The sequence below is a fragment of the Prionailurus viverrinus genome, chromosome E1 (genome assembly GCF_022837055.1).
Source record: "Prionailurus viverrinus isolate Anna chromosome E1, UM_Priviv_1.0, whole genome shotgun sequence".
Taxonomy (NCBI): Eukaryota; Metazoa; Chordata; class Mammalia; order Carnivora; family Felidae; genus Prionailurus; species Prionailurus viverrinus.
In genome coordinates this window covers 39,066,866-39,092,166 of record NC_062574.1, presented here as the reverse complement: position 1 = coordinate 39,092,166, position 25,301 = coordinate 39,066,866, and the positions used below count along the sequence as shown (strand labels likewise).

General features: G+C 40.5%; 1 protein-coding gene across 1 annotated transcript; it reads left to right on the top strand.

The window, feature by feature from the left end:
* The first annotated feature begins 1,047 nt into the window (after nt 1–1,047).
* NOL11 (nucleolar protein 11) lies at nt 1,048–24,311 on the top strand. The gene is made up of 18 exons (XM_047833327.1): nt 1,048–1,308; nt 3,261–3,374; nt 3,505–3,561; nt 5,996–6,144; nt 7,497–7,554; nt 7,865–8,009; nt 10,203–10,391; nt 12,049–12,125; nt 14,607–14,730; nt 15,324–15,412; nt 15,994–16,062; nt 16,770–16,954; nt 17,108–17,233; nt 17,387–17,614; nt 18,050–18,128; nt 18,770–18,862; nt 23,078–23,185; nt 23,351–24,311. Exons 1-18 carry the CDS (start codon nt 1,168–1,170, stop codon nt 23,465–23,467), a joined length of 2,148 nt encoding a protein of 715 aa, XP_047689283.1. The 5' UTR covers nt 1,048–1,167; the 3' UTR covers nt 23,468–24,311.
* Nucleotides 24,312–25,301: the final 990 nt, after the last annotated feature.

Below are 25,301 nucleotides of genomic sequence, written 5' to 3'. Positions count from 1 at the left end.
AGAATCAGGGTAGGCTTCCTGGAGGAGGAGGAAACGTCTAGGCTGGAACCAAACCATGGGCAGTATGCACCAGACAACGTTCAGTGGAGAGGCCGATTAACTGTCCTGGGAGGAAAAGGAAGGTTTCACAGAGGCCAAGATGGGTCGAATCTCATAGTACTTCTTTTCCAACTAACAAAGGGGCCACAAATTCGTAGTCAAACTCCTTGGCAACTTTGGAAAATTAAAGGCCTGTTAGCCTTATTAAGAGTTTACAGTATTTGATTCCTTTACAGTAGCTAAATATCCTCTTGTCTCCAGTGTTGTAATGTTGTAGCCATAAAGTATCTCCACACATAAGGCGATCCATGTGGATGCTTGATTTAAATGTTGCCCTGATGTAACACCTGATACAGGTTTTTTAGTAATTGCCCATTTAGATGGTTTCTCCCTAAGAACATGAACTATTTATCGTTATTTTTTTTTTACATTACTAGTTAAATCAATCATGTTGACATTAGAAATCTCTCCCAGAAATGATGTAATAAAAATTGCCCAAGAGGACCTTGGCCTTCACCTTCTATCAGACAAGTTCTTATTAGCTAGACAGGGCTCAGAAAACAGAAGGCGACTGAGACAGATGCAGGTGGGTTAGGCATCTCACTTAGGGACAGCACTTTATCAAGAGTTTATTTAAAGAGGTAAATTTCTCTAGCACACTGTTCCTTGAGGCCTTGGTAAAGAATTCCCAGAGAGTTCACGTAGAGTAAAAACAAAACAAAACAAAACAAAAACAAACCCACAACCAAAACAAAAATGAGCTTATTTCTGTTTGGTCACCTGCCACGCCCACCCTTCAGACTCTCAAAACCTTAGCAGAAGGCGCTGCACCTTGGGCAGCTGTACGCAACGTAAGCTTTCCCCAGACTGCCCATCCCCGTCACGCAGAGTACATCCGGGACGCTGACGGGGCGTGGCTGGGAGGCGGAGTCTAGAAGGAAAGTCCAGGCTCCGCCCACCCGGCGGCGCCCACAGCCCTGCACGCCCGCCACGCCCGGCAGAGGTCGCAGGCTCAGCAAACAGGTTTGTTATTTGGCGAGCGCCTGTCCAGTTGCGATCCTAGTTCTCGCGATAGAAAGCGCAAAGCCTGCCGGGAGGGATGCGCGGCCGTCGGTAGGTTTGCCCAAAATGGCAGCCCTGGAGGAGGAATTCACGTTGTCTACGGTACCCTTGGGTGCCGGGCCTAACGGACTCCTAGGTGTGGAGCAGAGCGACAAAACCGACCAGTTTCTAGTGACGCACGGCGGCAGGACCGTCATCCTCTATAAGGTGAGGGCGATGTGATCGGAGAGCCCCCGCTGAGGTCTTGCCGCTTTCCGTTCACTGAGCTAGAGCCGCAGGTTCCTCACGGCTTTCAGAGAGAGATCGCCGAGCAGCTTGTTGGAGAGCTGGCGTGGCCCCTCCGGGACGCTGAGTGAGGTCTAGAATAGGATTCGGCTGTTTTCCTGGAGAGAGAGGCATATTTCGGAGTTGCAAGTGGCGGAGCGTCTAAGTGCACGTGGGCTAGACTCAGAAACGAAAAGAAAACCTGTGCTTTCGCTTCGCATCTCTCCGACAGGGCCTTAACATCCCCTCCTGGGATTTCTGTCACCCCCGCTGCCCGCAGAAGGTTGAACAGAGATTGGGCGGGAGAGCGTGATTGGCAGCATGGGAACAGTGTTTGTGTCCATACCCTTCTTCCCTCTCTTTGGGGAAAAGAGATGTGTGGATTGTCTTATTGTTTGTTTGTTTCCTTGGTAGCTTGATGGAATTTTGATTCCGAGTGAGCTGTCTCTTGCCAACTCCCATGTTGTAAATCCTGGAGTTGAGTCCTGGACAGGCTCTATAGGTCCCACCCCCTTTTCATCCTCGCTCTTGGCTCACCACACGTTCTAATAAGTTGCTTTTAGTGGTTTCGTAGAAAGTAATTGTTTTATTTGGGCTGCTGAACATAGTTTCACGTGTCTTTAAGAAGCTAGCTGTCTACTTGGAAGTTTGGGGAACAGGTTCCCAACATTCCTTTTTTTTTTTTAAGTTTATTTTTATTTATTTTAAGAGAGAGAGAACAAGCGGGTGAGGGGCAGAGAGAGAGAGGGAGACAGAATCCCAAGGAGGCTGCCTGCTGTCCAGCACAGAGCCGAATATTGGGTTCGAACTCACGAACCATGACATCACAACCTGACCCAAAATCAAGAGTCAGAAGCTTAACTGACTGAGCCACCCAGGTGCCCCTTGACTCCCCTGATGACACTGTTGGTTTTTACCTTGGCTGTCTAGTGGACTTAAAATTTTGTAGTTCTGCATAGGAATACAGTGGCTGATTGGAACTGACATGATCGGGACTGTCCCCACTCAGTTTCCCATGCCTCTGTTCAAAGGCACAGTGGAATCCATTTTTTAAATGGACTGTTCACTAAATAGTGTTGTTTATTTACATTTTAGGAACTTAGTCATATTTTCATTTAAATTACTTTTTGAAAATTGTTTATGGTTTTTTTTATTAAATTTTTTTTTTCAACGTTTATTTATTTTTGGGACAGAGAGAGACAGAGCATGAACGGGGGAGGGGCAGAGAGAGAGGGAGACACAGAATTAGAAACAGGCTCCAGGCTCTGAGCCATCAGCCCAGAGCCTGACGCGGGGCTCGAACTCACGGACCGTGAGATCGTGACCTGGCTGAAGTCGGACGCTTAACCGACTGCGCCACCCAGGCGCCCCTGTTTATGGTTTTTAATTGTAGTAAAATACACATAAAATTTATCTTGGGGTGCCTGGGTGGCGCAGTTGGTTAAGCGTCCGACTCTTGATCTCACTCAGCTCAGGTCTTGATCTCCGGGTTGTGAGTTCAAGCCCCACGTTGGGCTCCATGCTGGGCATGGAGCCTACTTAAAAAAAAACTTAGATCTTAACCATTTTTGATCATACAGCTCAGGGTATTTAGTACATTTACGTTGTTGTGCAGTCATCACCCCCCTCCACCTCCCAAACTCTTTTCATCTTATAAAACTGAAACACCACCATTAAACAGTAAATCTCTATTCTCCCAGCCCCTGAAAACCACCATTCTACTTTCTGTCTTAAGTGGAATCATACACTGTCTTTTGTGACTACTTACTTTTTCAATTTAGGAAGTTTGTTAAATGCTATTATGTTAATGATTTCTTCCTTTGTCTTGATTGTAAACTTAATTGCTTATGATATCTGAAATTGACCTTTTGAATATTGTATGTTAATTTTACTAGGTTTCTGATCAGAAACCCTTGGGGAGCTGGTCAGTGAAACAAGGCCAAATTATAACGTGTCCAGCTGTGTGCAACTTTCAAACTGGAGAGTTTATTGTTGTACATGACAATAAGGTGAGGTTTTAAAACTATTTATATAATAATATATACAGCACAAGTGTTGATTTATTAACTGTGTAAATGAAAACTGTTATGTGTAAATGAAAACTGGAATGCTTTCTTAACTTGTATGTTTTGATTTAAGGTTTTGAGAATATGGAATACTGAAGATGTAAACCTGGATAAAGTATTTAAAGCCACAGTAAGTCTGAATTTTCTGACTTTTTAAAAAAAATGTTTGTTTGTTTTTAAAGTTTATGTATTTATTTTGAGAGAGAAAGAGAGAGACAGGGCACAAGCAGATGAGGGGGAGAGAGAAGGAAAGAGAGGATCCCAGGCAGGCTGCACACCATCAGTGCAGAGCCCGATGTGAGTCTCGAACTCCCTGTGAGATCGTGATGGGAGCAGAGATCAACAGTTGGACACCCACCTGACTGGGCCACCTAGATGCCCCAAATGTTCATTTACTTTTGAGAGGGAGGGAGGGAGGGGTAGAGAGAGGAGGACAGAGGATAGGAAATGGGCTCTGCACTGACAGCAGCAAGCCCGATGTGGGGCTTGAACTCAAGCCACCAGATCAGATCTGAGCTGAAGTCAGACACTCAACCCGCTGAGCCACCCAGGTGTCCCGGAATTTTCTAACGTTTTTAATGTAGTAGATCGTTTCTCTTCATGCATCTGTGAAAGTGAGCATAAAGGTTACATTAGCTTTCATTCTAATTATCTTATAGTGTATCTTGGTAACACATCTTAGTTCATGAGTTAATGTTAGAAAATATAAACTTTTTTATTCCATGAGATTAAGAATTTAAGGGGCGCCTGGGTGGCGCAGTCGGTTAAGCGTCCAACTTCAGCCAGGTCACGATCTCGCGGTCTGTGACTTCAAGCCCCTCGTCAGACTCTGGGTGATGGCTCAGAGCCTGGAGCCTGTTTCCGATTCTGTGTCTCCCTCTCTCTCTGCCCCTCCCCCGTTCATGCTCTGTCTCTCTCTGTCCCAAAAATAAATAAACGTTGAAAAAAAAGAAAAAAAAAATTAAAAAAAAAAAAGAATTTAAATAATTCCTGGGGCACCTGGGTGGCTCAGCCGGTTAAGTGTCCCAACTTCGGCTCAGGTCATGATCTCATGATTCGTGAGTTCAAGCCGCGTGTCGGGCTCTGTGCTGTCCAGCTCAGAGCCTGGAGTCTGCTTCGGATTCTGTGTCTCCCTCTCTCTCTGCCTCTCCACTGCTCGCTTGCTCTCTTTCTCTCTCTCTCAAGAATAAATAATTAAAAAAAAATTTTTTTTTTAATAATTCTTGAATAAGTTTACAGTTAATTTCCACGAGTTCAGGTGTTTATGGTATGTCTCTTGTGAGAACTTACCATGCCCTTTCTTAAAATAAGTAGAACATGTCCTGCTACTTTGATGCAATATATATATATGTACGTGTGTATATATATGTGTGTGTGTGTATCTATATATATATATATATATATGTATATGTATTGTTTTTTCAATGTTTTTTTTTTTGAGAGAGAGAGTGGGGAAGGGACAGAGAGAGAGGGAGACACAGAATCCAAAGCAGACACCAGGCTCTGAGCTGTCAGCACAGAGCCCCACACGGGGCTTGAACCCACGAACTGTGAGAGCATGACCTGAGCTGAAGTTGGACACTCAACTGACCGAGCCACCCACGTGCCTATATATATATATATTTACATACATACAGAGAGAGAGAATCCCAAGCAGGCTCCACTATCAGCGCAGAGCCCGATGCAGGGCTTGAACTCACCGAACTGTGAGATCAGGACCTGGGCCAAAGTTGGAGGAGTAAGCAACTGAGCCACTTAGGAGCCCCTAATTGGCAAATTGTAGACGTGGCTTATAATGGAGCTGGTTCAGATATAATGGCATTTATCACCTGGAACCTTGAAACTTCTGGCTAGCTAACTATGTTGTCTCTCGGCCCCCGTCTTTTCATTTACCCTGCGGTAACATGATCTTGATTTTTACAGTGGGGTTGACTTATTTTCTTGGGTTTACAGGCTGTAGTTGTAATTATGGCATCAGTCTTTGTCTTGCACCACAACTGCTTAAATCTAATTAGTGGCTTTATTTATACCTCTTCCACCTTCAGTTTTTGGAAAGCTAGGTTGTACCTAACCTCCAGTACTCACAATGAAAGGATAAACCAAAAATGCATAGAAATGCAAAAAAATACTTAAGGGGGAGAGCAGGGGACCGAGTACACAGAATAGGAGTAAAAGGCTTCTGTGTGGGGGTGCCTGGGTGGTTCAGTCGGTTGAGCATCCTACTCTTCATTTCCGCGCAGGTCATGATTTTGCAGTTCGTGAGATCGCGCCCCGAGTCAGGCTCTATGCTGACAGTGTGGAGCCTGCTTGGGATGCTCTCTCTCCCTCCCTCTCTGCCCTTAAACCTATTGCTTGCACTCTAAATAAATAAGTAAATAAATAAACTTTATAAAGAAAAGGCTTCTATGTATATTTATGTTGTACATTTGACTTTGGAACCATACAAAGCTGAATCAAAATGAAAACAAATCAGTTCTTAAAAATAAGCTTTCTATAAACATCCTTATTTTATTAGGTGACAATTGTTTTAGAATAAAAATTAATGCATTCTTATGTTTTTCAAGTTGTCAGCTGAGATCTATAGGATACATTCAATACAAGGGACAGAACCCTTAGTGCTATTCAAGGAAGGTGCTGTTCGTGGTTTAGAGGCCTTGCTTGCGGAGCCCCAGCAGAAAATTGAAACTGTTCTCTCTGATGACGAAGTGATTAAGTAAGTTCCAATACTTGTAAGTGAATTTTTACCAAAATAATGGACTCTGCATGTTTTTTGACATTCTCTGCCTTGGTTATAAACATAACAAACCTTAATTAAAAACCATGTATGTGCTGTTGGCCAAATTAGCATCCTGCAGAAGCCTTGAGAGTGTTAGGCGATTGAGGAAACTGCAGGGACATACGAATCCTGTTCTAATGACAGAGAACTGGATAGTCAATTATTTGAAGATGAAGTGGGTAACTCCAGGAGACCAAAATCTCTGTTTTCTGTCCTATTGCCCTGACTGCCAAGATTGGAACCCTTACCCCTGAGCAAAAGTAGTTTGTTGTTAGTAAAATCATGATAGTGCTTTGAGCCCTCTGCTGTCCCAAATTCTGGAATAAAACTGGAAAAATGACTCACTCAAATGATAGAAGGAAATCCCCTCCAGTCCCCATTATTTTATCACATTTCCTGTTTAGTGAACTTGCTCCCTGTCCAGGTCTACTTGATGCAAGCTAAGTTCCTGAAAGTCAAGGTGAAGGCTTGTACTGAGTGAACAGTGTGGACAGTGACCATGTGTATCTTGGACCGCCCTGTTGAATGCTCTTAATGTGTGGGGGAAAGTGGAGGAAATCCCTCGGAAAAGGGACGTAGGTGGAGGACCTGGGTTCTAATGGCCACTTTGCCAGAATCTGGCTGTGTGTGGCCTTGCCTAGAAGCCCGTCACCCCCAACCCCCGGCCCACTGTCCTTCTGCAGCTCGAGGAAGGCACATGAGCGCCTCATGTTTTCCTCAGAGCATGGGTCCCAAACGTGACTGAAAAGGGAGAGGAGGTGAGTCAGATAAGGTTAATAACACTGCACAATGTCCCACAGCCGCCCCTTTGGAGCCTTACAATTCACATTGTCTTCCTTTTTTTTTTGTTAAATTTTTTTTTAACGTTTATTTATTTTTGAGACCGAGAGAGACAGAGCGTGAACGGGGGAGGGGCAGAGAGAGAGGGAGACACAGAATCGGAAACAGGCTCCAGGCTCTGAGCCATCAGCCCAGAGCCCGACGCGGGGCTTGAACTCACGGACCGCGAGATCGTGACCTGAGTTGAAGTCGGACGCTTAACCGACTGAGCCACCCAGGCGCCCCTCACATTGTCTTTCAAAGCTCCGGGAACTTGCATTTAATCCAGAGATGCATTTGACAGAGAAATGCCTACTGATTCCCTGTCGTATCTTGAAACACCGAATCAAATGTTCTCTGATGTCTCTCTGGCTCTAAAAAATATTGAAGATAAGGTATCCTCTTAAATTTAGTTTGATGGGTTTCTCTCAGCTGGTGATTTGATGTTTTATAATTTTTCTGTTTTTTAGGTGGACAAAGGTTTTCATGGTATTTAGGCATCCTGTCTTAATCTTTATTACTGAAAAAGTAAGTGACCGCTCTAATTCCTGGCCTGTTTTATGACATTTCAAATTCACCTATATTATTTTTAAAACTAAAATCGGGCATTAGTATTTCTCTCAGATGTGTGTGTGTGTGTGTGTGTGTGTGTGTGTATTTTTAAATGCTAAAAAACCTATTGGTTACAAGGAAATACATTTTAGAATACGTTTAAATGGATAAGAGGTTTTTAAGCACTCGTTGAAGTAATTAGAGTGACAGTTGGCTTTAACATTTAGCTACAGTTGGTTGAAATGGAAATATTTTTAAATAAAATAACCCTTTTTTTTGTGTGCAGCATGGAAATCACTTTGCTTACATACAAACATTTAGCTCTCGCACCTTAAGCAAATACACACTCTTCCATGGACAAGAAGAAAAATCTGTCATACAGAATTTTACTGCATCTGTGGATCGGAAATTCATCTCTCTGATGTCATTAAGTAAGTATTTTTCTTTGAACTTTCAGAGATTGTAAATAAAGGGATATCACAGGATGGTGGTTTTTTGGAGTTTGAGTCTTAGGTTTTTGCAGTTGTCTATTGTAACACTTCCCTTCACGTGCTTCCTTACAAGCATTTATGCCCTCACTTTTTGCACTTTGTCATGTGTGGTCACGCATTAAGTCAGTATTTCTCGGCAGGTACCTTTTATTTTTTATTTATTTCTTTATTATTTTAATTTTTTTAATGTTTATTCATTTCTGAGAGAGAGACAGAGCATGAGCAGGGGAGGGGCAGAGAGAGAGGGAGACACGGAATCTGAATCAGGCTCCAGGCTCTGAGCTGTCAGCACAGAGTCTGACATGGGGCTTGTACTCATGAACCATGATTTCGTGACCTGAGCCGAAGTCGGAAGCTTAACCGACCGAGCCACCCAGGCGCCCCATCGGCAGGTACCTTTTATATCTTAAAATTTATCATAAGCAATAAATAATAATAATATAATACCAATAAAGAAGGAAAAATCACTATCGTGATAAAGTCAGGTTGTTTGATATTGTAAATAGTGACCCATAAATTAAGAGGGTTTTTTTTGTTTTGTTTTTTTAATATTTATTTTTGGGAGAGTGCAGGCAGGGGAGGGGCAGAGAGAGGGGGACAGGATCCAAAGCAGGCTCTGCACTGACAGACTGTCCGCAGCGAGCCTGTTGTGGGGCTCCAACCCATGAACCGTGAGATCATGACCTGAGCTGAAGCCAGACGCTCAGCAGACTGAGCCACTCAGGCGCCCCTAAGGTTGGTACTGAGTGGCTCCGGTAGTCCTCTTTTTTAGCCTTAAGGTATAGTTTGCCCTTCTTTGAACAGTGGTGGAGGCAGATGGGTTAAAGGAGACTAACAAAGCATTCATGGCCTCTGCCAGCCAGCATTTTATAGATTTGTTAATGCCTTGGAGTTTAGCCGTATGTAATGGTCTAAAGTATAATCCAATTTTATGTGACTAGGAAAAAGAAGAGTGCCTGTGTGGGATTCTCATCCTCCTGCTCTTTATGGCTCCTCTTGAAGTTGTTTTGAGAAAAGGGAGAAAGAAACAAAAGCAGCATTTTCATATTATCACAATTAAAAACCTGTGAAGTTTTTTAATGTGCAAATGTTTGCAATGGCTATTAAGAAAAAGATTCCTATCATATCTAGAAGATCTTTGGAATGCACTTAATGCCTTTGCTCAAGAAGGACTGGTTTTCTTATGGTTTCACTTATATACTTACTGGTTTTGTTCTGTTTTGTTTTTTTAAGTAGGCTCCATGCCCAACATGAGGCTTGAACTCACAACCCTGAGACTAGGAGTTGCATGCTTGGGCACCTGGGTGGCTCAATTGGTTAAGTGTCTGATGCTAGCTCGGGTCATGATCTCCTAGTTTGTGACTTTGAGTCTCACTTTGGGTTTTCTGCTATCAGCACAGAGCCCGCTTTGGATCCTTTGTCCCCCTCTCTCTGCCCCTCCCTGCATGTGCTCTCTTTCTCTCTCTCAAACATTAAAAAAAAAAAAAAGTTGCATGCTCTACTGACTGAGCCAGCTAGGCACCCCAGATATACTTACGATTAAATGAAAGCTTGTGAGTTAATGAATGAACATAGAACTAAGGGAATCTGAACCAAAGAGCCCTAAAATCTTTGTGTTATTCAGCTAGAACCACGTGAAGTTGCCCAACTTCAATTGACATACAAAAAACGGCCACTTCATACAGTTTTCAGGGTGATGGAGTAACAAAAAATGTCATGTGCAGACCCGAATGCTAATTAATCTTAAATGTGAGATACATCCTCTTGGTGACTAGATTGTCTGTATTCCTGACAGTTCCTTCTCATATTTTAAGTTCGTACTAGTGTCTACAGTTTGTAATTCTTACCTGTTGTGACGATTTTTTTTTTTTTTTGAGAGCAAGTGAGCAGAGGAAGGGCAGGGGGGAGAGAGAAAGAATCGTAAGTAGGCTCCACACTCAGCTCAATTTTAGGTTTGTAGTGCAGTGCGTTCTTTAAGGGAAAGCAAAGAGCAGTGTGATTGTTAACTTTATTTTTCTGATTATATCTTCTATCAAATTGGTCCAACTTACAAATAACCTGGTACCTTTAGCTCTGAAAGATCTAGAACTGTCCTTTAACTGATAATGAGCAACAAATGCTTGTTCCCAACAGGCTCTGATGGGTGTGTATATGAAACCTTGATACCAATACATCCGAGGGACCCAGACGAAAATCAGAGGGTAGTCAGATCGCTATTGCTCAAGACCGTGGTGGCCGGTAATGCTCGAAGTGGTGTTGCACTCACCGTCCTGGATCAGGATCACGTAGCAGTCCTAGGACCGCCGCTGCCAGCTTCCAAGGGTGACTGGATGTGATCAATTAAGAAGTCCTTTGGGTTTTTCCTTCAACGTGTGCCTCTTTTTCTTCTTTTTCTTTTGTATTTATTACCACCCATTCATTTTCTTTATCATCGTACTCAAATTATTTTTGTAGCTTCCTAACTCTTCTTGAATAGGTCTTTGATTTTATCTTAACGTTAGTTAATCTTTTTCTTTCCCCCGGGTTATTTATTTATTTATTTTGGTCATCTCTATGCCCCACGTGGGGCTGAAACTCAGCGACCCCGAGATTAAGGGTCACATACTTTCCTGAAACAGCCAGATGCCCCATCTTTTTAAAAAACATTTCCTTATATCATTACCTTGCTCGTGACTAATGTCTTAAAGAAATAAAAACTGCAAGTATCTGTACCAGCCCAGGGGCGTTTGATCATTGGTAAGCCTTACAGTAGAGAATTGAATTCATAGTCTGGTGGCATTTCAGCAGAATGGAAGTCCACACGACCTGGATGACTTGAAATTCAGGGTCTACTAGAATGCTTTTCCATCTGTGACTTCAGAGCATGACTCTCATTTGCACTTCCCCTAACCCCCAGACATCCCTCCACACAACACAGACTTGTAGTCTATCACGAAGAACACATTTGTTCCTGACCAGTGCTAGATTGGGATCTCTTGGGCAACACTATAAAACTCAAGAGTCTTTTGTTTGGTGTTCAGGTCTCTTACAGTCTAGACCCCACCCACCTTTTCCGGTCTCTTTTCCCAGTTGCAGAGCAAAAACCCTTTGATTTATTCAGTCCAGGCTTCCTATTGACTGTACACATCATCTGCCTGTGCTCTCATCTGCCTGTGCTCGTTTGTGGTTGTTTCTCCTGCTTATTGAGATAGGAGCTACTAGATACAGCGTAGCTATCCTGGGCCAGGCATTTTACTTGTGTTATCCCTTTGCATTATTTAATCTTCCAACAACACCAGGAGAGAAGGTAGTTACTAATAGCACTCCCGCACTCCTGTTTTACAGACCAGGAAACAAGTGTTAGATGATTCAGTAGAGCGGGGGTTCAGCCCAAGCAGATTGCCTCTTTGGTCACGGACCTTACTTTTCTCAAGTTCTGGCGCCCCGCCACTTTACCGCCCTGTGCTGTTCCTCTCCCCCACCATCATCCCTCTTTCTGGTTCTGCTCTACCCCCCCGAAACCTGGTAACCACCGTTAGAGCTTCCATCGTCTCTTTCCAGAGGGTTTTTATATGCATGCAAGCAAATACTACTGCTTTTTTTTTTCCTCTTCTTTTTCCATGAATGGTAGCATACCATACATGCTGCTGTGTACCTTGTTTATTCACTTACCTGAGAGATCAAAGAGCCCTTTCCATATTAACATTTGTCATTATTATTACTGTTAGTATTATTAGCTTTCTTTTATTAGAACAGTTTAAGGGGAAGATACATAGATCTCCCATATGCCCCCTGCCCTCACACATGTCCACTTGTCATGAGATCTCATTTCCTTGAATTTCTGTGGTACTCACTGTCTTTGTGACTTCTTTTTATACTGAATGAAGCAAGACTTGTGTGTTTAGCTGTGACTCGCCCCAGTCTCCCCACTTCCCCCTGCCCTCAGCATCACATATTTACATGTGACACGACGTCTGAATTTGTATGTCTTATTTTACAGAAAGCCTTTCCATATGGAACACGAAATTTCAAACACTACAGACTTCCAGAGAGTTACCACAGGGGACCAGCGGTCAAGTAAGTTTTTGTCCTTAACTCTTTTTTCAAATTTAGTACTTTTGTGCATGGTAAATACACTGTAAAGGAAGAGACTTCCGATCTAAATAATTTGGCAGTTTTTGTTTTGAGAGAAAGTGCGTGTGAGCCCACGTGAGCCGGGGGCAGAGGGAGAGTGAGAGAGAGAATCTTAAGCAGGCTCCATGTTGAGCGTGGAGATCAGTCCCAAGACCCTGGATTCATGACTCGAGCTGATTCATGGTTCAACTGAACCACCCAGGCGTCCCTATTTGGCAATTTTCGATTAAAATAAATTGAGAAATATTTTTTTATCTGCAAGAGTATACTTGTTTGGTTATTTGAATTTTCTTTTATGTTTGTTACTTTCAAAACACTAAATTTGGGGTAATTTTAGATCAAAGGAGAATAATTAGTAAATAAAACAACTTTTTAGCTGCTCTTTGGTTTGACCTTTTTACTTTTGTATTGTTTTTTATATTTTGTTTTTATTTTTTAAGTATTTTCTGTATCCGGTGTGGGGCTTGAACTCACGGCTTTGAGACCAAGTAGGAGTCACATGCTCTACCGACTCAGCCAGCCAGGCACCCCTGCCTTTGTATTTTGAACCATGTGCCAGGGCTGTTACTTTTCTAACAAATTAGTCCTTTAGATATATGTTGAACATTCTCATGGAGTTACACAAGAATTATTAAAGAATTAAAATTTAGACCAACCAAACTGTAAACTTCCTGAGGCCGGGGGTCCTTGTCTATTTTGTTACCCATTTTATCTTCAGTGTCTAGCAGAGGTGCTCAGTAAACATTGGTGGTTTAGTGAATGCGAATAAAATGCAAATAAAGGTAATACAGCTTTACTGATAATTGTAATTAGAGGATAAAGAGACTAAATTTCTCAGCATACAATATAATTCTAATTTATAGGGGTGCCTGGGTGGTTTAGTTGGGCATCCGACTTTGGCCCAGGTCATGATCTCACGGTTCATGAATTCATCAGGCTTGCTGCTCTCAGCGTGGAGCCTGTTTCACATCTTCTGTTCCCCTCTCTCTTTGCTCCTCCCCTTTTCATACCCCCCCTCTCTCTCACAAAAATGAATAAACATTTAAAAAAATTGTAATTTATACTTACAACAGAGTTAACCATTCACAATTCTGCTCTAACATATGATTTCCATGTTTCTTTAAGCTTTTTGTTCATGTATCTTATTTATACTATTTTAATAATTGGAATCCTAAGATAGAAACAATGTTAAATTCTGCTTTTTTCTTTTTTTTTTTTAATTTTAATTTTATTTTACAATTTACATCCAAATTAGCATATAGTGCAACAATGATTTCAGGAGTAGATTCCTTAGTGCCCCTTACCCATTTAGCCCATCCTCCCTCCCAGAACCCCTCCATTAACCCTCGATTTGTTCTCCATGTTTATGAGTTTTTTCTGTTTTGTCTCCCTCCCTGTTTTTATATTATTGTTGTTTCCCTTCCCCTATGTTCATCTGTTTTGTCTCTTAAAGTCCTCATATGAGCGAAGTCATAGATTTCTTTCTCTAATTTTGCTTAGCATAATACCCTCTAGTTCTGTCCACATAGTTGCAAATGGCAAGATTTCATTCTTTTTGATTGCCAAGTAATACTCCCATTGTATATATACACCACATCTTCTTTGCCCATTCATCCATCGATGGACATTTGGGCTCTTTCCATACTTTGGCTGTTGTCGATAGCACTGCTAGAAACATTGGGGTGCATGTGTGCCTTCAAAATAGCACACCTGTATCCCTTGGATAAATACCTAGTAGCACAATTGCTGGGTCGTAGGGTAGTTCTGTTTTTAGTTTTTTGAGGAACCTCCATACTGTTTTCCAGAGTGGCTGCACCAGCTTGCATTCCCATCTGCTTTTTTCATCTAGCACATCATTAACTGAGTGCCCTGTTACGTAGCCTTGGTAATCATTACATTAATAACTTTAGAATAGTGGCAATACTATTTTTAAATAATTATTTTAAATGCATACAGTGATCAGATTTTTAAGAGTTGAGAGTATCCTTTAAATTATGCTTCATTCAGGGGCGCCTGGGTGGCTCAGTCGGTTAAGTGCCCAACTTTGGCTCAGGTCATGATCTCATGGTTCATGAGTTCAAGCCCCACATCAGGCTCTGCGCTGACAGTTCAGAGCCTGGTGCCTGCTTCAGATCCTGTGTCTCCCTCTCTCTCTGCCCCTTCCCTGTTTGTGCTTGTCTCTCTCTTTCTCTCTCGAAAATAAATAAACATTAAATTGTGCTTCATTCAGTCGTGGGTAGAAATAAGAGCTGTGTAAGCCTACCCAGTTAATAAGTTGTACATGTGAGGTTATTCTGGAAAGTTGTTTAACTTTATCCTGTTGTTTTTTGTTATGTTAAGATTACTTAACACTAAGTTATTGTTATAAGTGTGATTCAGATCTTAGAAAAAAATTGCTTATATTTTCTGTAACATTTTTTGTAGCTCTGGTATTTTGGGGAAAATTTATTTATGCTACATGGAAAATTTCTTACTGTGATTCCATACAAGTGTGAAGTATCTTCATTAGCAGGTGCTCTTGGAAAACTCAAGCATAGTCAAGATCCAGGTAGGAGGCCACCCCTTTTTTTAAAGTAACCTCTGTGCCTAATGTGGGGCTCGAACTCATGACCCCAAGATCAAGAGTCGCATGCTGTACCAACTGAGCCAGCCAGGCACCCCAGGAACTTCTGTTTGTTTTCTTATTAATGTAAACCATTTTATTAATTTCCAGTGTGATGTAGATTTCTACAGCCATCAGTTTACAGAGCCTGTTTTTGATGTTGAAATTTGCCACTGTTCATTGAAATTTCCTTGACCCAGGTATCTACCTTGGGAGCAGTCTATACTGCAGGTACTGGTGTAGGCTGAAGAGCTACACTGTTTTGAACACCAGTGTTCTGACTTTAGGGGCATTGGAAGAGTCCCCCAGGCAAAATCACTAATTGCTTTATCCTCTCGTGTTTCCCAGTGATCTCATCTGTTGGCTTAATGTTGCTGGGCACATACCCTTTTACGGTATTGTGACTTACTGATGTGGGGTTATCAGTAGGATTCAATGATCTTTAAAGCATCTCTTGAATTGTGCATGAATGGTTGTCATTTGGCTAAACACCAATAGGTCAAAAATTTTCAGAAATTGTATGCTTTGTGTTTTCTTAGGTACTCACACTGTGCCTCATTTTGTAAACTGGGAAACATCTCGAGGATATGGATTTGGATCCCAGAACTCAGAGCAGTCGAAGAGAATTGTAAGTTTGGTAGTTGAAATAGGAATGTTAGTGCAGGGTGGGTAGAGATTACTTAAAAATAAGATCTTAAAAAAAGAAAAAAAAAGTTCTCCAAAAATGTTAGTGCAAATATTTTTTAAAAAGAGAGGGGAAAAAAAAGGTGGGATTATTTTAATAATTCACATCTGTACAACTCTTACGGCTTTGATCTTCATGACGGCAATTTGAATCGTGAACCCAGTACCCAGTAACCTGACAGCCTTTATCCAAAATGTCAGGTGTAGTTGAGTAGTTAATTTTTATGGGCATATGTGTATGTCTAAGACACAGGTGTGAAAATGGACAGTTTGCAATTAGTAATAATACCTTGTTGAGTATAGCGAGTTTTGTGTGTGTGTTTAAAAAACAAAAACCTTAAAGGTATTTAAATTACTCTAAATAAACCCACTCTTCACTATAACGAAGCTATAATATTTTGAAAAGCTTGTGATGAGAGCATTAAGGGTGCAATTCTAGTGTCTTCAGGACATTTTATATTCTTCTAAATATATGTTGGATCTTTTGCACTGTTTTGAGATCCTAATCAATTTACTTAATTCCAGTTAAGGAGAAGGAAAATTGAAGTGAATGTGCCACCTCCAGCATTCGAACAGCTTTTATCAACAATAAAGGTAAATAAAATGTTAGAAATATGAAAAATCGAGGCACCTGGGTGACTCAGCCTAAGCGTCCGACTTTGGCTCAGGTCATGATCTCACCGTTTGTGAGTTCGAGCCCCGCGTCGGGTTCTGTGCTGACGGCTCGGAGCCTGGAGCCTGTTTCAGATTCTGTGTTTCCCTGTCTCTTTCTGTCCCTCCCCTGCTTGCGCTCCGTCTCTTTTTGTCTCTCTCTCTCTCTGTCTCTCTCTCAAAAATAAACATTAAAATAATTAAAAAAAAAAAAAAAGAAATATGAAAAATCAACCGAAGTGGTAAAAGAAATCCCATCTGCTTTCCATTCTAATTTTTCTGATCATGGTTTAATATCTGCAGCTAACATATGTATAGTGTCTTCAGGTTGTCCGAGCTACCTAATACTTTGGCTTATTTGACTCTTACTGACCATCTTGTGAGAGGGAGGTGGCCTCATCAGGATCTCTTTCACCTTTGTGTTGAATACACTTGTCAGTTTGCCTCTTAAAGAATTTGATCTCTAAACCCTGGAATTAATTTCTGTTTTGGTTTGGTCTGTGTGTAGCATATCGTATCAACTCCCAGTTTCACAGGAATGCATGAATGTTGTTGAGTGATTTGAGAAAATGTTGAGCTAGGAACTTTTGACTTCAGAGTGACGTTTGTTTCCTGTACTAGACTGAAGTCTGTTACTTCCGCCCTTTCAGAAAGATTCAGAAAAAGACATTGAAGTAGAACTGTGTAAATTTTTGGCTGTGAAGCGGACACCTGACTTTCATACTATTGTTGGGGACATAGTATTAGAACTTCTGGGACGACATACAACAGAGCCATCATTTTACCCCCGGAACTCTCTGATGCAACTTATCCAGACACACGTGCTTTCTTACAGGTAAGTGTTTCTGTGTACCACGCTTTGTGTCTGTTAACTCTTTTGACCTTGTTTTTTACAGTTCTAGTATTCATACTCTGAAAAAGCTTATACGTTATTTGCAGTTGAGATCTTTCTTGCTATACAAAAGTGGTTCATGGTGTTTTGTCTCAGCTTGTGCCCCGGCCTGATGGAGGCGGCCTTGGAAAAGACAGATGTGCAGATGTTACAGCTGTGTCTACAGCAGTTCCCCGACATTCCTGAATCGATCACCTGCGCTTGCTTAAAAATTTTCTTGAGGTAAGTTAGAAGCTAATGGTCCTTTTTCTCCACTGCATCTTTACTCTCTGACAGTCCTTGATTTCTAAAACTTCAGATGCTTACAGAATGAACATTTTTCTAGTAAGTTCATGCAGCGATGAATTAATTTCTCACTTTCAATTAACATGATAGCGTTAGTGATGACAGTCTTCAAGAAACAGAAATCAATATGGAATCAGTTTCTGACTGTAGTGATCCTGTGCAAGAGAAAATGGACGAGCAAACGGAAATTCTTCAAAACGGTTTCAATGCTGACGAACAAAACTGTGATAGCTGTGATCGGAAGTTAAACCAAAAGCCTCAGGACGCAGCCGAGGAGACCACCTCGTGCCCTGTGGTACCGAAGAGAGCGGCACTGCTGTATCCTTTGAAACCCTCTCCCCCGTATTGTCTCTTTCCACAGATACAGGCGAGTGCCAGGCAGTAACCCGGGAATAAGTAGATCATTTCAGCTGCTTTTTGTTTTCTTCAGTTTTTTTTCAGTTTCTGCCTGAATGTGGAATACATTCAGTGCTAGATTCAAATAACTTACTTAAACCTGTTTTAAGAAGGCATATGAAAGCAGAAGCTCTATCAATTCTAAAAATTAGTCTTCAGAATAAATACCAGTTAGATGAGTGAAGTATTCCAGGTGACCTGTCGTGATGAGGAGAAAGTTCAGTGATCGAGCTCTTTCAGAAAAGTGAAACTTTCATATAAATTTAGAAAAGATCTCATTGAGGCAGGGAGTTACTCATAATTCCGGTAGAAAAGCCTTCATTTGTTGAAACAAGGTTTTCCTTTAGTCCTGAGTAGAAATGCAATTCTTCATTCAGCTTATAGCGAAATGTTTCTTCTGCCGCACTTGAAAGACATCCCAGCACAACATGTCACTGTAAGTGTTTGTAGACATCCTATGGAATTTTATATTCTATACATTTCACTGCTCAACTGACCGACTTTAGGGCATTTGAAAGGTGATCAATGAAGGCTCCTTCATGTGAATAAGAGGTTTCCCAGCCCCCACAGTAAAAAACTGTGCCAAGGAGACGAGTGATTTTCGGTGGGCAGATCTTGGCATGCTTGGTGCCAAGCCTGAAGGCCAACTTGATCCATCTGCATTAAAAACAGGTGCCTGGCCGGCTCGCTCTCAGTGGAGCATATGACACTTGATCTTAGGGTTGTGAGTTTGAGCCCGTGTTGGGTGTAGAGCTTACTTTTAAACAAACAAATATTAAAAAAAAAAAAAAAAAGTAGAAACTAAAAAGAATTGCCCAGAGATGGATTCTCTCTTTTCTGCTTATTGTTTACAAACAGGATAAGCTTCCCAGCTACCCCTCCCCAACCAGATGAACTCCCCATTGATAGCAAAGACTGTGTTTTATTCTTTTTTATGTCCCCAGATGTCTAGCATAATTGTCTGCTGTATAATTAAATTCAGTAGCTTCTTAAAATTCTTCAGTCTCTTTGTTAGCTTTATAGAGAGAGAAAATTTTTCTATCAAAGTGGTAAATTGTCCTTTTTTTTCCTACCCAGCTATTTCTCCAGTATTTGTATTTCCTTTATCTGAAGTGTAGTGAAAATGCTACTATGACTCTTCCTGGACTGCACCCTCCAACCTTGAACCAAGTAAGATCATCTTTTTAAAAAATTTTTTTTAACTTTTTAGTTTTATTTTAATTCCAGTAGAGCTAACATACAGTATTATATCAATTGCACGTGCACAGTATAGCGATTGAACAGTTCTAGGCATTACTGAGTGCTCATCATAATTAGTGAACTCTCATTATTTCCCCTTCACCTATTTCCCCCATTCTCCCCACCCATCTCCACTCTAGTAACCAACAGTCTGTACTCTACAGTAAGAGTCTGTTTTTTTGGTTTGTCTCTTTTTTTCTTTGTTCACTTGTGTTGTAAATTCCGTATATGAGTGAAATCATGTGGTATTTGTCTTTCTCTGACTGATTGCACTTGGCATAACACACTCCAGCTCCATCCGTGTTATTGCAAATAGCAACTTTCCGGGTATTTTTTTTTTTAATGTTTATTTATTTATGAGTGGGGCAGCAGTAGCAAGTGGGGTAGAGGTAGAGAGAGAGAGAGAGAGAGAGAGAGAGAGAGAGAGAGAGAGAATATCCCAAGGCGGCTCCACACTGTCAGCACAGAGCTGGATGCAGGGCTTGATCTCACAAGCCGTGACATCATGACCTGAGCTGAGATCAAGAGTCAGATAGTCAACTGACCGAGCCACCCAGGTGCCCCTTGATTTCATTCGTTTTTAATGCTGAGTGATATTCCATTATACACACACACACACACACACACACACACACACACACCTTCCCCACATCTTCTTTATCCATTTATATATCGATGGACACTTACACTGCTTTTATAATTTGGTTATTGTAAATAATGCCACAGTAAACATAGGGGTGAGATCATCTTTTTAACTTTGTAACTCGATCTGGTGCTAGGAAAAGTCTGTAAGAACAAAATAATGTTATATATAATAGTGTCAGAACTTGGAATTCGGTAACTGATTTCTCTTTGTCTCCTAGTCCGTATGAATTTCCTCTCTCACCCTGTATACAAACCACTGGAGTGAGAGGTGGGGAGGATCTCTCAATTTGAGGTCAAAATTCTGTGCTAAAGAACTTAAATACATCTTAAATTCTTGCTATTGCGACCCTTTTCAAGAATTTCCTTATCTCTTTGGGAGATGGTGTAAGTGTCCAAATCTCTTTAAGAATAAGAGAATTAAGATTCATGGAAAAAAATGTTTTCAGAGAATCTCTTTAAATACAGTATTTATTTGAGAAGCAGTTTAAAACATTAAAAAGTTTATTGTTGCTAGTAACGCATGGCTGGCTCAGTCCGTAGAGTATGCAACTCTCAATCTTAGGGTTGTGAGTTTGAGCCCCATGTTGGGTATAGAAATTCCTTAAAAAAAAAAAAAGTATTGTGGTTTAAGAATATGTTATCCTAATTAAGCAGTTCAAACACTTAATTTGACTAGTTTCATTTAAAAAAAAATTTTTTTTAATGTTTATTTATGTCTGAGACAGAGCATGAGTGGCAGAGGGGCAGAGAAAGAGGAAGACACAGAATCTGAAGCAGGTTCCAGGCTCCGAGCTGTCAGCATAGAGCCTGACTCGGGACTTGAACTCACAAACTGTGAGATCATGACCTGAGCCGAAGTCGGTCGCTCAACTGACTGAGCCACCCAGGCACCCCTACTTTCGTTTTTTTTTTTTTTTAGTAAAATTTTGTTAAGTAATTTTTATTTTTTTTTTAATTTTTAAAAATGTTTTTATTTATCTTTGAGAGAGAGAAAAACTGAACTGAACGCAAGTAGGGAAGGGGCAGAGAGAGAGGGAGACCCAGAATCCGAAGCAGGCTCCAGGCTCCGAGCTGTCAGCACAGAGCCCCACATAGGGCTCAAACCCACGAACCATGAGATCGTGACCTGAGCCAAAGTGGGATGTTTAACCACCTGAGCCACCCAAGTGCCCCTAAGAAGTTAATTTTTGGAGCTAAAAATTCCAACATTATCAGAGGTTGCTTCTCCACTCCCCTTGTCCGTCTTAGGGATAACCAATATTAAGAGTTTCTTTTGGGGCACCTGTATGGCTCAGGTGGTGGAGTGTGCATTTCTTATTCTCAGGGTTGTGAGTTCGAGCTCCGTGTTGGGTGAAGAGATTAAGTTTACTTAAAAAAGTCTCTTTTATGTCTGGGAATTTTCTTTCTATACCCTAACTTATCTTCCTCTTGTTTTTCTAACAGAAATTAGGTCATAGTATGCATGCTATTTGCAATTTGCTTTTTTATTCAGCCCTGAGTTTTAGACATTTTCTGGACCAAACATCTGCCTCATTTCTCTTCTTTTTTTTTTTTTTTCTTTTAATTCAATTAAAAACTTTCTTAAGTAATCTCTACACCCAGCATGAGACTCAAACTCAGACTCGATATCAAGAATTACATACTGTGCTGACTGAGCCAGCCAGGCGCTCCCTGCCTCATTCTTTTTAATCGCTGCATACTATTTCATTTTATGGAGAATCTTAATTTATGTCAGTCCCCTGTTGATTTGCATTAAGTTGTTTACAGTTTTTTTATTATTGTAAACCTTCAGCGAACATCTTTTACAGATACTCTTTTTTTATTTTTTTAAAATGTTTATTTATTTATTTTGAGAGAGAGAGAGATTGTGAGCAAGCATAGGAGAGACAGAGAGATTGAGTCCCAAACAGGCTCCACTGTGACGCTGAAACTCACAAACCCTAAGATCATGACCTGAGCCAGAATCAAGAGTCGGCTGGCTTAACTGGTTGACCCACCCAGGCACCCCCCCCCCCTTTCTTTTTCTTAAGTAATTTCTGTATCCAATCTGGAGCTCAAACTCAAAACCCTAAGATCAAGAGTCACATGCCCTACTGGCTGAACCAGCCAGGTGCCCCTACACAGATATTCTAGTATGATTATAAGGGAACACCTGTGGAGTAAATTCCCAGGAGTGAAATTACTGGATAAAGGGTACATGCATTTTTTTTTTTTTTTAGGTATTTGTTTGTTTTAAATAATTTCTCCCCCTCCCCTTTTTTTTCCGTATTAAGTAATCTCTACACCTGGCATTGAACTCACAACTCGGAGATCAAGAGTCCTATGCTCTAATGACTGAGCCACCCAGATGCCCTGCATTTTTAGTTTCCAAAATGCCAGTACCTTTCTGAAGGGTTGTGACCATCTTTTCTTGTCTGTTTACACATTTCCTTTCGTGAACTGCCAGGTTGGGTTCTTTGTCCAGTTTTCAATTGCTTTTTCTGTCTTTTTCGTTTTGGCTTATAAAGAATTCTTTGTGTATTAGGAAATTGTGTTTTTCTATGGAGTGTATTATAAGTACTTTCTTCCTATCACTTGTCTTTTTACTTTTTTCAGTGTAATTTTTGCGATAGATAAGTTTCTGATTTTATTTTAAAGTTTTAATTTTTAAAATTATTAAGCTTTTCCTTTTTGGCTTCGTTATGGCTAGGTCATGCTTGAGGCCCTTTCAACTCAGAGAATATAAAAATAGTCACCCTTTCTTAGTACATTCATGGTTTCCTTTTCTGTGTTTAATTCCTTGATTCGTATAAAAAAATTTATTTTGGTGTAAGGAGTTTCATAGGGAATGAACCTTCCCTTCTCCACCCAAATGGTGGATGAGTTTCCTTAATGCTTTTTCATGACAAGTGATATTGCATGTTAACTGTAGCCCATCTGAAGGTGCCAAACTATGTAGAATACTTTAATAAACGTATAGCGATTGTATTTTAGTTCATGGGAGTTCATCTTTGATACACCACATCCTATTCTTGGGGCATAGTGTATGTTTCAGAGTAGGAGATGAGTGGGTTGTTTTTTGTAACTGTCGATAATTGTTTTTAAGATTGTATTTTTAAGTAATCTCTGTATCCAATGTGGGGCTCGAACCCACAACCCTGAGGTCGAGTCCCCATGCTCCACAGACCAGACCAGGCCAGCCAGGTGCCCTGATTACAAAAAAATTTGTAATAAAAACCATGTACTAACTCTCCCTTGGATTAAATGTCACTCTGGCTTTCTTTTTACAGATTAATGCTGTGAAAAAGACTGAGCTCCACTTGTAAAATAACAAGTGTAAAGCAAGGAAGGCCATTTTTATATTGTTTAGAAATTCCTCCATTTCTAAACTTAAATGCTTAGATTTTTGTAAACAAGACTAACTTTTCTTATAACTGTTTGATATAATTCTGGACTTTCTAAAATGAATTAACCTAAAAGTAAATTTAAAATCTTAACTTTCCTTTTCCTGTTTATCCTCAGATTATGGATTGGCTATGCCTCCTTCTGGATGCTAACTTTACCGTTGTGGTAATGATACCAGAAGCAAAAAGACTACTGTTAAGTCTTTATAAGTTTGTGAAATCCCAGGTGTGTGATTATTTGATATATGCTGAATTCCTTTTGTACCCGAGTATCACTTACATTATAATTTATTCTTAACATTTTTGTCTTGGCATAGTTATAAGTAATCGCGGAGGATTTGTTTGTGTGTGGAAGTTACGGTAAAAGTTACTTTGAAACTTTTTTCTTTAGATATGCATTTGCTCCGAGCTCAACAAGATTGAAGTAAGTTTTCGTGAGCTGCAAAAACTAAATCAAGAAAAGAATAATAGGGAATTATATTCAATCGAAGTACTGGAACTCTTCTGATACTACCGATTCTCCTTCATAGATGTTTTATGAAGCTCTTTTATGTGAATTCTTCCTGCTCATCCAGGCAAGAGATGTGTTTTGTTTGTAACTGTCTCCGTGACCAGAGAAATGAGTCCTCTAGTATCTGGACCATCACTGTTGCATTCTTCTGGGTTGGAACATAGGTTTCATGTGAACCTATTTTAGTTTATGGACATTGGTGGGGAGAGGTTCTGAAACTTTTTTTAAGTATGTAACTGAGCTGATTTTAAGTAAACTTATTTGTGTATTGATAAAAATCTAATTTCTTACCATGTGTTTTGGTTAGTTCTTCTTTTAGTAAAAAAAAAAAAAAAGTAAATAAATAATAATAATCGTAAAAATCACCACTGAAACAGTGATTCTAAGAAGAATGTAGTTTTATCAGAGTCCGAAGCTGGCCTAGCTCATCCGTGCTTGTGGGGGACCGAAGAAGTCGGTCCCATAAGCAGGTGCAGAAAGGTCTGTACAGGCATGTGCCTGTCTTCTGCCATTTTCTCCTGTCCTTTATCGACTTCTGCTTACCTTCTTTATATGCCTAGGGGTTGAACAGTACCTCCCTCTATTTATTGTCCCTCAGATCATCTTCGTGATGAGTAGGTAATTTAGGTTTTTATATTACTAAATAGTAGAAAAGTCTGTTCTGAAAATAGCTTTATAGGTTAGTTGACCATAGAATTTCCCATTTTAACTCTTTGGATTTAGGACAGATGAGGGGTTTTATGTAGATGAAATGGATGCTTTTGTTTCTTGGAGATAAACTCAGGATTTATCTTTGTTAAAAATGAAATCATTCGGGGCGCCTGGGCGGCTCAGTCGGTTGGGCATCCGGCTTTGGCTCAGGTCATGATCTCGCAGACCCCACGTTGGGCTCTGTGTGGACAGCTCAGAGCTTGGAGCCTGCTTAGGATTCTGCACCTCCCTGTCTCTCTGCTCCTCCTCCTCCTCTCTCTCTCTCCAAATTAAACATTAAAGAAAAATTAAAAAAAAAAAATGAAATCATTCTTTCAGGTGATGAATTAAGATCCCTGTAAATAACTTGAAACATTTCTGAGCAATGAAATCTCTGTTGAGTAAATCATATTGAAACCTGTTTTAACTTGAAGAGTTTCAATATGTGAAAAACAATTCCTGTAAATTCTAGTGCATAAATATAAGTTCAAATGTGATTGTAGAGCCCAGAGTTACAGAATTCGGATTGCTTAACTTAATTTGCATCAGAGAGAGGCTTGGTTTTATGTCAGGCACTCCATGTAAACTTTAGTTACGACTGTGACATTTAACAAACAGCCACCCCTCCCTTGTTCTTAATCTCTCTTTAATCCTGAGAGAAAAGACTTACAAAGGTAACGGCGGGTATGTTAATTGTCACGCTCACTTTACATAACAGGAATTTTTGCTCTTAAAGTGATAGGGTACTTCTCAGCAGAAATAGAAAATCCAGGTTTTCATAGTAGTAGAGTTTCTGTATATGGTCCTTATAAAGTCTTTATTGTAAAGTTTAATAGTGTGGATTTAATATTAGGGAAATTTGGCTGATGCTACATGCTATAAAATTAGGTTGCCCACAGCCTAAGCCATTAATTTAAAAATAAGGATTTTATAAGGATATGTAGAGACTTTTTTTCTCTCGAAGTATAATTGACAGTAGACTCTTGTCGGCCGAGTCCTTCAAGGTAAGGGTTACGTCTTATCCTTTCTGCACACTAAACACGGGACCACGGGCACATAATTAGCGTTCAGTAGATGGTTACTGAATAAAGTTACTGAATAATGGATCTTATCTGTCCAGCTATTGAGTAAATTCTGAGGT